The sequence below is a fragment of the Gobius niger genome, assembly GCF_951799975.1.
Source record: "Gobius niger genome assembly, chromosome: 8".
NCBI classification, from domain to species: domain Eukaryota; kingdom Metazoa; phylum Chordata; class Actinopteri; order Gobiiformes; family Gobiidae; genus Gobius; species Gobius niger.
In genome coordinates, this window is record NC_136859.1 from 13,965,189 (window position 1) to 13,980,438 (window position 15,250).

Consider the following 15,250-nt stretch of genomic DNA (forward strand, 5'->3'; position numbering starts at 1 on the left):
TTGTGTGTGTAATTCCTGGTAACTTCAGACTCCCAGAACATTTATGCTGCTTGTTTGACAGATTAACCTGCGCCCATGCCATCAGTCTGTGCGCCCTGTTCGCCTCTGAATGTCCCTGATCTGCTTACCCGGTGCTGCGCGGGGCTGTGTCAGGGGGAGGTGGGATGATGCGTGTGCGTGTAGGCAGACGTGCGCAAGTGGCCGCTCGTGGGTATTTTCATTCTGAAGGTTGTGCGTGTGTCACTGAAGCTGTTGCGTTCACGCGCCACCTGTGAGCGCGCTGTGAGTCGCGTCGGTGATGGATTGAGGATGAGAAGTGTCTGTGATAGTGGACACGACGAGATCAGAACGGCACTACTGTCACAGCTGTTAGGTCTGTAGGTCATTGTTCATCCTTTTATTCCCACTGGCTCGTGTCTGACCCAATTCCACGTGATTACTGTTTGATAATGTTGAGATTTTCCTACTTATTAGCCTAATTGATTGGGTGAGTTATTATTATAGGCCAAATGTTTCAAAATTACAACACATGAACACTACCAAGCAGCAGCAATAATGCCAAATACAGCTTGCTCCTCCTAAGTCGTATTTTGAATAGCCTTTTCCGCAGACATTTGCTCACTATCTTGAAACAAATCACAATTTCCTGATGTTTGGATAAAGAACAATCCTCTAATATTCATCATTAGTAAAGTGAAGACTTGATTTGTTTCTTTCTTAGCTAACTGGCTTAGGTGTACTCTGCCTACAGGCCTATAGTTACTCAAATATCCTCAAAGCGTAGCCCTTGTGCTGTTTTTTTTTTTTCAGTTAAAGTCAATCATGGGGTAAATGAGCTTTAAACCCCTGCCTTATAGACCGTGTATGAGTGAAAGCAGTGTCTCATACGTTTCAATCAGCCTCCCCTGCATGAGCCGGTCCCCAATCCCTTAATACCTCTGTTTCCACATTCAAACACTCACCAGGAAGTTTGGACTGGCTATCTCGCTCCAAAGTACAAGGCTGTCATGTGTCCGCGCACCCACTGAGTTTTATAGAGCCACAAATGACGAGGCCTCCACATGGCGAGCAGCGTTATTGTAGGTGCATCATGCCCAAGTTTCCGTCATCAACACTCGCTCAGTTAAGTATATTCTCTATAGACCTGTGTTTCTCATTGTGATCCATAAGCTGCACTCTGTAGCTTTCACTTAAAGTGCTTTTGACGGGTTCTCATGTTTTTGTAATTATTAATACAGTTTAGTATTAGTCACCAGTGAAGTGGCAAATTATCTAAGACAATAAGAAGGAGAGTTTCTTTTCAAAAGATAAAAGCTCCCTATGAAAAGCCCTGGTGCACAGGTCCACAATTATAGCACTCAAGTTGAAGCACAATTCGAATAGTTGCAATTAGCAAATTGATCACAATACCACAGTATCACAAGACCACAATCATTTCATGAATATAAAATCTTTTGCAAACAACAAAACATCAGTCTCCTCAGTCCCCTATAATGTAACCTGCCACGCCTCTGGTTTGTTCCCTCGACCATGTTCCGAAAGGATGTGATTCTTTTAATAGGTTAGCGGTTTATATTGACCTTTATTTTGCCAGGAAAGTCCTACTGAGATTTAGACTCTTTTCCATGGGAGTCCTGGCCTCAGAGGGGAACCTATTGCACAAGTTTTTAGTTACATTTCAGTCTCTACTCGCATGTAAAGGCTCCTATGTTAAATACTGCATGTGCTCTGACTGAATCTTCATTTTTACAACTAAGCTCATTGCAATAGCAGTACTTTTGGGTCAGAAGTGTTTGACCATTTTGACCCAGTGCTGTTTAATAATCTTCAGGTGTACCAAATGCCAGGACTGGAGTCCGACTCTGTTTAGTCCTGGTTCAGACCGAGACCTCTGTGACCTCTGCGGTGCATATGAAAGTACGTCTGTCACTAATCTAATTTTTCATGTTTCAGAGTAAATCCAAAGGGCAGGACCTCTTTGATCAAATCATGTTCCACATGGATCTGGTGGAGACCGAATACTTTGGACTGCAGTTCATGGACACGGACCAAGTCTCTGTGAGTCACATGACCTGAAAACCAGTGACAAAATGTAGTAAAACAAGAACCAGAACGTTGCTATAAAATATTTTTACTGAAGTAAAAATGATCATATCAAATAATACACGGGTAAAAACATGTGTAAAAACATGTATCTATGACTATACTGAATAAATAGACCTCAAACAACAATTAAAGTAACTATGGGTAAAAGTCTGAGTGTTGACAAGCAAAACATACAGTTAATAACATGAAACTTCTACTCCAAATTCCAAAGAATATTCAATAACAAATGTGTGATTAAATAATCCTCATAAGATCCAAGAAAATGTATTTTGATTAATTTTCACAAAATGCTGTCATGAAGAATTTGTAATAGAGAAACCGAATCTTTCATTTCAATAATTTCACTCAAGTAGAAGGAAAAGGTGTGTGATAAAACATGCAGCACTTATGAACTGACCAAATGTATTATCTAGACTTGGTCAACGAAAAATAACCTAAAACGAGATTAAACAACTAAAACTGAAAAAAAACCCACCCGATTAAATAGATGAATAACTAAATAGTCGTCAATAGTAACACAGCTTTGCTTTAATGTGTCTTTATAACTGACTCTCATCTTCTTGCTCTTCCCTCGTCTAGCACTGGCTGGATATGTCCAAGCTCATAAAGAAACAAATCCGAGGCGAGTATTTCCCCATTGTCTGGCTGCTGTGTAGTTTTAGTGGCCGTTGTGTTGCGTTGGTAGCAGGTAAAGGTGGGGGAGCAGGTGGCCCATTATCAGATGTTGACATGGTGATTAGCAAGTGCGCCGGGAGCCACAGCTTTGTTTGCCCGAAGGTAGACTGAACAATTCAAGAGAGCGTGAGGAGGGAGTGAAAGTGTGCACTCAACTAAATCTTCAACCGGCCGCGCTCATGTGACGCCTTACCATAGAAGAGACGGAGAACTCTATGGGATGTTTTTTATGTAAATGCAGTATCTGGAGTTATGAAACAGGGAATGTCAAAGCTTAAGTGTATAAAATATGATGTCGGATTTCAAGATAAATTATTCATAGGGATGAGTCTGTAATGCGTCAGTTTTACATTGCACTTTTTTGAACATTGCATTATTCTTTCACTCCATGCTCCGTGGTGGTACGTGGTAGGGCTGGGACGATCCACTTTTGTCACGATCCGATACGTATCACAATACTCAGGGGCCGATCCGATACGTATTGCAATACAGTAAGGAATTGTAATATGTCTACCTTAAAATTTGTAAAAAGAAAATTGTCATGTGTCCAAAGTTTATAAACCAAATGCCATTTGACATTTATCGAAGTGTTAAGTGAATTAACACAAAATATAATAATGAGCTGTTACAGGAAAACAAAGGAGTGCAGGATAAAAACGCCTCCAAACATATATATTTTAGCCCAGCCCTAGTACGTACAGCCTCAGCTGCCCTGGAGTAGACAACAAAAACTAAATATCAAGCAGAATTGCTTTAATTGAGAATATTAGTCTTCACTCGGCGGGTCAAACTGGTTCTTAGGTAATCTTGCTTGAAAAGAGAAAGTAAAACTGCCAATGGGACTCGTGCAATTTTCTCACCCCATTGGCAGATTCATCAACATGCTGTATACTTTAAGTTTCAATTAAGTTGGAATAGGGTTTGGCTTTAGATAAGTGTTCACTTCAGCCAAAACCCTTTTCAGTCATTGTTTCAGTGTTTTCATGTTTTGTAGTCAATCGTGTCTGTGTGAAGATACTGACTGAAATAAACTAAAAACTAAACTAAACTAAACAAAGAAATAAAGACAAAATATGTTATGTCAGAAACACTTCAGAACAAGGGGAAATAACCTTGGCCAAATGCCAAACTAGTCTCTCAACTAGTCAAAACAGCTCAATTTGAGGCATAAAAAAAAAACAGAAAGAAAAGCAGCAACCTCCCTCTCTCTTGGTACAGCTGTGTTTTTTTTGCCCTAATTCTGTGAAATGCATTTGTGGCTTTTGTGATCCATATTGTTTTACTGGATGCTTTTGTACGCCTTTTTTTGTACGCTTTTTGTGGGTTTTTTTACTGAAGAAAGCAGCTTTTTAAAAGTAAACAAACAGCTAGCTTATGAGCTAAAGGCTATTGAGACCAACACATTTCTTCTTCTGAAAGACTGAAGTGGCACCAAGAGCCCCCCACAGCTGCAGCACAGTAGAGGCAGCACAGTGGAGGCGTCACAAGAGGCGCAACAGGAAACAAAAAAGGAGGTATCCGGGCAAGACTCACAGCAAAGTCACACATGCCTTCTATCCCTACTAGTGTTCTGGCTAATGGTTGGATAAAGCAAATACAGGGAACAGGGCCTGTAAAAAATGTCATAATTAGTTGACATATCCAAATAAGCACGTCGTCTCATCAGCGTAACACATCTGAGTAAATGTTTCTCGACCATCCTTTTAATATAGAGCATCTCATACTGTAAGATCTGCTTTTTCATCTGAGCTTGAACCAAACCCCATTAACGAGTGTGGACAGAGAAGGAGATAGCGTGTGAGAAGTGGTGTTTGTGCCCATGCTGACAGTGATAAATCGAGCGGATGGAGCGGATAGAGTTATAAGACCTGATAAAATTGAGGGGGGAAAGACAATTTAGGATTGTATTTTCCCTCCATCGGTTTATCTTGCTTCTCCGTGTAACATCTGACCTCTCTCTTCTTGCGGTAGATGGTCCGCCTTACAGACTGTTCTTCCGAGTCAAGTTTTACTCTTCGGAGCCAAATAACCTGCGCGAGGAATTCACAAGGTAAAAAAAAGAAAAAAAAGAAAGAGTCACACTGCGCTCTCTGGAGGCTGGTCTAAAGGGGATAAAGGGCTAATTACTCTGCGGCTGTGGGCACATTCAATCAAGGCCAAATGGACAGAGACTCGTTAGCACCAAAGCAAAGAGGAAGACTGGCAGACTCCTTTTAAGTCTTGACTTTGTGTACGTGGCACAGTGGGTTATTTTGGTGGTTATTAAGAGTCAACCTGCAGCTTTTTTTGGTTTAGTTTCTTTAAGTCTGAGTTTTGATCTTTGTGGGCTGGTCTGAATGTGCACTTTTCTCTTCTTATTCCTGATTTTGTCCTAGTCAAGGCCTGTTTGATCCTGGTCTTGTCCTAAAATAGATTTGGTTTAGTTCTGATTTACTGATTTTAGAGCAGGCATTATGGTTCCAAGCCTAAATAAAGGTGTGGGGCAAGGTTTAAACTCTTAAATGCTCCTTGTTAAATGTTTAACTCCACTGACCAATGATCTGTGGCCCTCATTGCTGTATACACTTCAATATGCAGTCCTTGATTGAAGAGGTTTGGACGGCCCTGATGTAGTGTGTCAGTTTACTCATTATGTTTGGTTTTATCTGATCGTCTGAACACATAAGTGGTCAATAAGTGTTTGCTCATGTGCAAAACCACATTCTCTCATTTACATATCAGATTTGAGGCTGTAATACAGGTCATATTAAATGGTAAATTAAGAGTTACCTGCCCACAAATATCTATTATCCATCCATCCATTTTCTTCCGCTTTATCCGGGGCCGGGTCGCGCTGATCCAAGGAATATCTATTATATGCCATTTTTCAGTTTGAACTCACAATTTAGCAACTGTTTTGATGAATGACCTCCATAGATTTACAGAGACAAAGATGTCATTGAAAACTATTTCTTTTCAGCCTTGTATGTGTGTTTTTCCCAACCAAGGGCACTTGGACCAAAACAGTTATTCAAGCACTTAACAGGCTGACCATGGAACTATTTCAGATCTAAAAAGAAATATTTCAGTATTATTTTTAAAAGAAACACTATTTTCAATTATTGTTTGCAGTGTTTTTGCTTCATCTTAAACGCAATACACAATAAATCTGAGATGAGTGGAACATTTTCTCAATAATTGGCTGCACCTTTGAGTTAAAGGGTGCTTTGAGTAGGAATGAACGACTCAAAGGAAGCACTGTGCTACACTACTAACTAAGATAATAATATACATTGTCGACCATTAGATTTGATCTGATTTCAATCTGATTTCAATCTGCCCTTTAAAGGGACTAGATGCAAGTTGGTCATTTTTATACTCACTACTGCCACCTTAGGTCTTATCCGTAACTGCAGGTTCTATATTAAGCTCGTGCATGACGGCACTTCGGACCCGAATTAACACCTTTTTGAGTGACAGTGCAGGATTTTAGAGGCAGTTGTGGTGAACAGGTCTGGGCTCATTCTTCACATTAGGACATTGCTGGAACATGTAGGGGGAAGAAAATACTTACTGCTTAACATTTTTAAACTCCATATAGTCCCTTTAAGTTGATATAAAAAAATGTAAGTTCTGCTTTATGCAGCATTCAGTTTGACCAGGATTGTAGCACTTGACATTTTTTACTGATAATACGCAGAATGGGGTTGAATGTTATACTTGTTGTATGATTTAATTCAACATATAAAACATTCCTTTATTAATTTCTCTCATAGTTTGTATTTTGTTCTTCCTCCTCAGATATCTCTTTGTGTTGCAGCTTCGACAAGACATCCTGTCTGGCAAGTAAGGATCTGTGGTAATAGATGCACTCTTAAGGCCGGCATATTTACATACAAGAGGCCACACCTAAAACAAAGGATGACTTTGCACAGAAGGAGTTCAATACAAAGCAGACAGGGCTGCGTTCAAGATGTCAAAATCTCATTCCAGGGCAGGAGCCAGTGGCACTCGATGGGTGAGGGAGAGGGACAGGGAGAAGAAGAAGATCTTTATTTATATAGCACCTTGCACAGACATAGTCACAAAGCGCTTTACACGAGACAATTGCACATTCACTCCATACTCAGTGGTGGAAGGAAGTCCTCAGCACCTCACCTCCTTAGCTATGTCTGCTTTTTACAATCATTCCTGTATGATTGAATATAACCACTTTTTGACACTGTAATAAAACATGAAATCCCCTTCAGTTTGCTGAGAGAATGTATTGAACTTTCTGTCAACTACCTTATAATTACAGCGATATTAACCACAACCAAGGTCAAAAAACATCTGCATTTTGAATCCTTTAAAGCTGATTCTCTATCGTAGAAACCGAAATGTCTTCTGCCTCAATTTTAAACTCATTTCAAAGTTATGGCTTCACACGATCCCAGCCTTTTGTGTGGGAGAGAAATAGATGTATGCTGAGGTTAAACGTGAGGAGGTGGCAGAGCAGGGCTGACCAGCGCGTCACCTGAGCCTGCTACGATCCCCCTGAGAGAGACAAAGTGCAGAACTGTATATGGGCCTGATTGTGCAAAGGAGGGATTAAAGTGGGATGGGTGAGAGGGAGGGGTGAGGAGGCTTGTAAAATGGAGGGAGAAGAAGGACGGGAGGGGGAGGAGGGCAGACGCAGAGATACTGGTGACAAACAACACTAAACAGGAGGGTTTAATTAGTTAAAAGCCGGTGTTAACATGAAACACAAACGTGATGAATCGCATGTTCGGCGCAAAGTGACAACAGTGTTTTCTACATTCAAAGGGACATTTCTCTCCCACTTACGAACTTTTCACTTTATACTGCCGTGTTATTATGCTGTGATAACGTTTGCACTGCCTCTCATTGTTGAGCACATTTTTCAGCATCTATATTAGCGACTGGAGATCAGATTTGGCAGTTTAATGGGCCCCATATTAGGGAAGGGGATCCCCAGGGCGACACAAACCTAAATTGAAACATGATTTACAAACAGATTACATTATGACGCTTGAATATTAATGAAATGTGCAGTCTTTTTTCAGAGTGGCAGTGCTCTCCGTAATATTCTTTAGTTTACAGGATAGCTATGGACTTTAGATTTCATTCACCGGTTTACAGTAGGAGGAAAAAGTAAGTACACCATTTGGAATTTCTCACATTTCTGCCTAAATTGGTCATAAAATGTGGTCTGATCTTTATTAAAATCACAAGGATGATTGAACAGTGTCTGCTTAATCTAATACCACCCGAACAATTACATGTTATCATATTTTTATTGGCCATTTAAACATTCACAGGACGGCGTGGAATAAGTAAGTGAACCCAGGAATCTCACTGAACTGAAGGAATGGTCCAAGATTCATCCTGATCCTTGTGAACGTCTGATCTGCAACTACAGGAAACACAGTTATTGCTGCCAAAGAAGGGTCAGCCAGCTATTTAATAAAAGGGTTCACTTACTTATTCCATGCTGTCCTGTGAATGTTTACATGTTATGGCCAATAAAAACATGATAACATGTAATTGTTTGGGTTGTATTAGTTAAAGCAGACACTGTTGATTCATTCTTATGATTTTGATAAAGATCAGACCACATTTTATGACAAATTTAGGCAGAAATGTGAGAAATTCCAAAGGGTTCACATACTTTTTCCTCCCACTGTATGTATGCTGGACTCTTCGCCGGCCTCCCCACCCTCATTTTCACTCTCTAATAAAGCCAATGTGCTTTGAGTGACAATTAAAATACACACGATACATGTTTGTGAAAGTTTGGGAGCCACTGCGTTTCCTCTTGTTTTGACACGAGCACTAACTCGACTCTGGTTTTCCCGTCTCTATCTGGGCCACGCATCCCATGAGCCCAGTCTATTATAAAGCTCAAGATCAGGAACAGCGGAGGGGCTGCCTACTATTTTAGAAAAGGGTTGCTCCGCTCCTCCTTGACACACTCCTTCACAGATATGGGCTCACACATTTGTTTTGCATGAAGATGTCACTGCGCAGACAGGCTTTTATGAGAAACTAATGGTTTGTAAACACCCAGTTTTCTCTGTCCTCAGATTGAAATGTCCGTATGACGTTGCAGTGGAGCTGGGGGCACATTGTTTACAAAGTAAGTGTATTATTTATGCAACCAAATCAAATGTATTGATATCTTAGGCAAGGTAAGTCTGTGTAAAGCCCGATTCAACATGGTTTACAGGAAAAATAAGTAAAATCTCTTATAATACTCTCCCTGAAGATAATGTAAATCAAGCCTGATGATTGATTATTATGTGGTATGTCATTTATGAAGTTGAATTGTGTTGCCTGTGCTTGGGCTGCTTCATCATAAAGCCACATTTTTACATTTTCAGTGGACATAATCAATCCCCCTCACATACACACACAATAATCTGTTCTGCTCCTATTCAAATACAATGCGGTGTACGACGTGTGTGTTTTCCAGGTGAGCTGGGAGACTGCGACCCCTTGGAGCACTCTCCGATGCTGGTTTCAGAGTTTCGGTTTACCCCCAAACAGACCGAGGCAATGGAAGCAGACATCTTCAGCAGGTGGCTAGATCTCAGGTAAAGGTCGTTTCACTCTTTGAGATAAGGGCGGGGGATACTGATAATGAAAAGGGATCATCCTAAAAAGGTGAATTTATAAAGTGCATGTCTGCCTCGATCTCCGTTGGGCCACTGAAGCGCTTTCAGTGTGTGCCTTGAGGGATTGTTGAGTGAAGGTTTTTTCAAGGCTCACCAAACTGATTCACGCACATTTGATAAAGTGCCACGGTGAAATGCTCCTAACCTCTGAAACAGAAGAGAAACCAAAACATCCATCACGGCCATCGTTCACACCACATATTTTCTACATGTGGTCATTTGTTCATGTGTGAATGCATGGTGTTTCTTCACAGTGATTAGTTTTATGGCTCATCAGCTCATTTCATAACTTTCAGGGAGCAACACTGTCGTGGTAATGTAAACAACAGCAGCAAGCTGCTGTTCACGTTTGAGGAACAAGTTTTATAATTAGATTTACAGTGTGCAAAGGTCTTTTTTCCACAAATATCTGCTTTTACCAGTGTTAATTTCGTCGACTAAAATATTTAGTCTTAATTTTAGTCAAAGTGTTATTTTTGACGACTAAAATTGGACTAAAACTAAATTAAAAGTTTTTCATGAGACTAAAACTATGACTAAAATGTCCAGATATTTTTAGTCGACTAAACTAAGACTAAATAAAAATGACAGGGAGAGACTAAAATCATCCAAACTTCTATTGACAGTCTGAAAGAGCCTCAGATCATTTAAGTTCACTGCCAAAGGATCAGCTCTGAGCTTTCTTCATGTGGAGCAGCTCCATGAAGCAGAGGAACAAGATTAAATATGATTATAATGAAAATTATCAATGCGAAGTCGACTAAATTCGTTTAAAATTTACTTCCAATTTTAGTCGACTAAAACTAGACTAAAATTGAAGATATTTTTTTGACTAAAACTAGACTAAAATCAAATTACATTTTCGTCAAAAGACTAAGACTAAAACTAAATTAAAATATGCTGTCAAAATTAACACTGGCTTTTACAAAAACTATTAAAAAGATCTGATATATGGCCTTTAGGGACACGTGTGAGGTGTGACACAACATTAGGAAGCTCTGATAGGAAAGAGGATCTAACCATGATGAGGAAGCGTGGAGTGGAAAGCAAAGTTTTTCTACCATTTCAATGCTTAAATTTATGTTTTAACTGTTTATTGTTCCACCAAACTCTTCAATACCTATAGGTCCCTTCCAAGCGTCTTAAAGGAATAGGCCACCGTTTTTACATACTAAAATATGTTCTTACCTCACTTTAGTCGAGTTAATATATCCCCGTCTGGTCTTTGTCCGTGCGCTCTGTCACGCAAACGGAACACATACGCAGCCTCTCCCACATGTCACATAGCTCCGAAAAAGCTCACGATAGAAGCTACCAAGCTCTTCCACGTGTTCCCTATTTAAATAAAGTTACGTGAAGTGTTTTCATGCGAAGTATATTTACACAGAAATGTAACATGTCGATTTTATAAGCAAATAAAAAGGGGGACTATATTGTGAGGCGTAATGATACGAGGAGCAAAACGTCCGCGCAGTAACTCCTAAAGGTTATTGACGGAAGTGAGCGGGGGAAGTCTTTAGGAGTTACTGCGCGGACATTTTACTACTCGTATCATTACGCCTCACAATATAGTCCCCCTTTTTATTTGCTTATAAAATCGACATGTTACATTTCTGTGTAAATATACTTCGCATGAAAACACTTCACGTAACTTTATTTAAATAGGGAACACGTGGAAGAGCTTGGTAGCTTCTATCGTGAGCTTTTTCGGAGCTATATGACATGTGGGAGAGGCTGCGTATGTGCTCCGTTTGCCTGGCAGAGCGCACGGACAAAGACCAGACGGGGATATATTAACACGTCTAAAGTGAGGTAAGAACATATTTTAGTATGTAAAAACGGTGGCCTATTCCTTTAACCCCGACCTTAACGCAGTGCATTTTCTCCAGTTCAGTTTTAACCAATTCTAAAAGCTTCTTGACTGGGGCTTCATGCCTCATTTGAAAGCTAAGGCCTACAAAAATGATTGTAACTTTTTGTATTGCATTGTTGCCGCATTTTTGTCATTTTTTGAAGCATTTTTGTTGTGTTTTCATAGTTTTTTTGTTGTGCTTTTGTTGCTTTTTCATTGCTTTTTCCCCTCGCTTTTGTGACACAATTTTGGCGCGTTTTAGTCACATTATTGTTGCTTTTCCGGCACTTTTTGTTGCCTCTTGTTGCTTTTTTGTCTCTTTTTTGTCATTATGCTTTAGTCATTTTTGTTGTTGTATTTTCGTCCTCGTTTTCACCACTATGTTGATGCTTGTTTCAAGAAGCTTTTAGAGTAAAGTAAAGTAAAGTAAAGTAAAGTAAAGTAAAGTAAGCAAAGTAGGGTAAAGCCAAACTGGAGAAAATGTGCTCAGTAAAGGTGTTAAGACGTTAAGAAAAAAACCTTTAGATGGAATGTCTTCACCTCCACAGTGAAAGGATTCTGGGTCATTCCACAGCGCTTGGTCAGGGTGACCATATCGGCTGATGTCTAAATTTCTCTGTCCCATGATTCTCCGGCTCGCGCTGGTCTGTGTGAAGGATTAGGAGATTAATCCCTGAAGGTCTTGATTGATTCTGCCCAGTGTTTAATGCAACTGCACCCTCATTGCCCCGCTCCAGTTTGGGATTACATTCACATATGCTGAGCCTCAGCAGGCGACCCGTGCTCAGGTCACTGTCATCACTGCACAGTCGTCACAAATGTCCAAATACATGTACCTCCGTGAGTAGGTGGATGTAGAGGTGTCAAATACATCAGATACAGATTGAGACTAAAACTAAAAAGACACATTTTTTGAGCACGTATTAATGCTGATAAAATGCGAATAGGCACATTTTTATAATTAATGTCGATGGTAATGACTGAAGTATGACTAATTTACCTTATGTTCATTAAAAAGTTTTTCTTCTTCACTGTGTTCTTGACAATGACAACGAGTGCCACGCTTTTTAGTATTTTTATCCAATTTTATGACAACACAAATTCAGACTTGTGTGCTCAGACAGGATTTGAGCCATTTACCCTCTGGTTCTCAATCATCCAGTATAATACATAACAGAGTCCACTAAATTGTCAGAGCTAATATTTTCTGCACTTAGACTGCAGACGTTTTGAGAATCATCCAATTCAGGTCTTCAAATGGCCAAAGATGTTAAGTCTAATCAACTTGTAGAGTAGACGGTATTCAAGGCAAACTCTGGTTCTCATATCTTGGCAAAAGCCAGACTGATATTACGCTGCCAATAACAGTAGCTCGATATCAATCTGGGATTGCTCCGGCTTAAATTGTTTGGGGAGAAGATGAACTTTTGGCGCAACATTTGCTGCTGATGGGATCAAGCACACCTAATTTAAGCGAATCAGAGCCAAGTCTCAAAACAACAAATCCATAAAATATTAAGTTTTGAAAAATGTTTGTAAATATGCATGTTCTTTTCATTAAATTAAAGTGTGTGTTGTTGGCACATCGGCGAGAGGCAGGACGAGATGGATTTTACTGTGTTTTCAGCTTGTAGGCAAGGTGATGGTTCTCAATCATCCAGGATCAAACAGATAAAGATATAAAAAGTTAAATATATTGACATCAACTTTGGCTGTCCAAGTACAGACATTTCCAGCTGTGTCGATTTAGTGGATTCTGTGACGTATGATACTGAATGATTGAGAATTCTTGTTAAATGCAACCATAGTTTGGCATCGTTTTCCTGGTGACTGTGGAGTGTAAAGCCGTCCACTACAAACTGATGGGACTTAACATCTTTGTCCTTTTTAAAGAAGAGAGAGGTAATAGTACCTGTCTTTATGATGGTTACAGATATATATTTGTATAAGTGGGTGTATGTTGGCTTAATGAATGAGTCTCTACAGCTTCAATATTAACATTCTGGATTCATGCCCTGTCAAGTCCTGTCGCTCTTCCTTTTCGAGTTCACCAGTCACCTGTACCGTCCACACTCCGTATGAAATGGCTCTCTTTGTGTCGGACTTTGTCAGGCCTGAGCTCACACCGGGAGTGATGATTTCCTTTTTCTGCCTTTTCACTCACAGGGGAACGAGCCCGTCACAGGCAGAAATCGCATTCCTCAGCAAATGCAAGTGGCTGGAGCTCTATGGAGTCGATATGCACTTTGTCAAGGTGTGTGGGCAACTATGATAGACGCTTAGCTTAACGGCCTGCGTCACTCATATGTGATAAATTATATGCTCTTTCAGGGCAGGGATGGAGGAGAATATGCACTAGGTCTCACTCCAACTGGCATCTTGGTATTTGAAGGCTCCAACAAAATTGGCCTGTTCTTCTGGTAAGTGGCCCGTGTCTATTTTTAGCTTTATTTTACTGTGAAAAAGGGAAAGGTGCGCTGTGTATAATGTTGCAACCATTAAGCAAAGTAGAAAACAAACCATTAAACAGTCACTTTTTCTCATGTAATGGCAGACGATAGTTAAATAGACACAGTGGACAGATGGAGCACTGTGTTACTAGAGGATGCAAGTGAAACAGAGTGAAACATAACACATTTTGCATAGATACACGCATATAAATGAACAGGAGAAGTGGTGTCAGATCCTAACGTATATGTGTATAGCCGTTAGCATGTAGCCATTACATTTTATGACCGATCCAGATGTTTTCAGCTGTTGTCAACCCATCCACCACATTAAGGTGCTGTCTAAGTCTGGTTAGAAATCCTTCGTAAACATACAGACCTGTTGAGATTTTACTTTAGATCCAGATTATTGTATAAAGTGGCTTCTGAGCTAAATGCTAACTCAAATTCAGTTAAATATTAGGTTTTTGTGGCTACTAGACATCATCTTATGAAATGCTTATTATTGAGAAACCAAATGCCATGAAACAAACATGTCATACCTCGCCATACTTTGATATAGTGCCTGGCATCACCATTGATTTGTATGGGGTTAGAGTGCCTCAATTCAAACAGGTGTGTGAAGCCACAGATGTATGCGTTTGTCGGGACAGGCTCAATGTGTTCCTGTGATATTTGTGTATATACAACAAAATTAGCAACAAAATTAGCTGAAACTGCATTTAAAGCTACTGTACCTGAATTTTCCCATTCTCAAACAATGATGGGGGAAATAGCTGCAGCCACAACTGGTTTGTAGCGCTCACAAACACGATTTTTCACATACATGATGATTTATATGCATGTTTTACAGTTTTTAGATGACAAAGTTGAATTCACCTTTACACAGCACAACAGATCCCTATTTTTTTCTTCAAATTGCGGCTCACAAGGGGGTCATTTCAAGAAGCGCTTTGAACCACATTGTGCCTTCAATGTCCCTAACAGGCCCAAGATCACTCGTCTGGACTTCAAAAAGAGCCGCCTCACGCTGGTCGTAGTGGAGGACGACGAACAGGTTTGTATTTGACCGTTTGTTTATTTACACACGCTGCTGCCGGGCACTTCAGGGTTGTGTGCTTTCCCGCTGTGTAGGGCCGGGAGCAGGAGCACACCTTTGTGTTTCAACTGGCCAGTGCCAAAACCTGCAAGAACCTGTGGAAGTGTGCGGTCGAGAGCCACGCCTTTTTCCGTTTACGCCAACCCGCCACAGGAAAGGCCGGCCGCAGCGACTTCAGCAGACTGGGCTCCCGGTTTAGATTCAGGTAGAAACACTTTCAACACAAGTCTATTTGCAATACTTCAAAGTGCAGTGGCTTCAGGGAGTATTCTTACCCTCCTACTGTTTAAGTTGAAGTCTGATAGGCTGCTGAAAAGTTTGATTTATTCATTTTTAAATCCACATTCAGGCTTTATATAAATGCGGGACTTTTCTTTAAGCTTTGATGTTGAGTTACTGCACAACTTTGATGTAA

At 40.2% G+C, this 15,250-nt stretch overlaps 1 protein-coding gene across 1 annotated transcript in view; it reads left to right on the forward strand.

The window, feature by feature from the left end:
• Window positions 1–15,250, forward strand: part of epb41l4b (erythrocyte membrane protein band 4.1 like 4B) — a 41,063-nt gene that overhangs the window by 1,008 nt on the left and 24,805 nt on the right. The window contains exons 2-11 of the mRNA XM_079560876.1: window positions 1,954–2,058; window positions 2,686–2,728; window positions 4,753–4,831; window positions 6,562–6,606; window positions 8,847–8,899; window positions 9,236–9,356; window positions 13,456–13,543; window positions 13,621–13,709; window positions 14,724–14,793; window positions 14,871–15,040. Coding sequence (XP_079417002.1) covers window positions 1,954–2,058; window positions 2,686–2,728; window positions 4,753–4,831; window positions 6,562–6,606; window positions 8,847–8,899; window positions 9,236–9,356; window positions 13,456–13,543; window positions 13,621–13,709; window positions 14,724–14,793; window positions 14,871–15,040 — 863 coding nt within the window. The remainder of the gene's footprint in view (window positions 1–1,953; window positions 2,059–2,685; window positions 2,729–4,752; window positions 4,832–6,561; window positions 6,607–8,846; window positions 8,900–9,235; window positions 9,357–13,455; window positions 13,544–13,620; window positions 13,710–14,723; window positions 14,794–14,870; window positions 15,041–15,250) is intronic.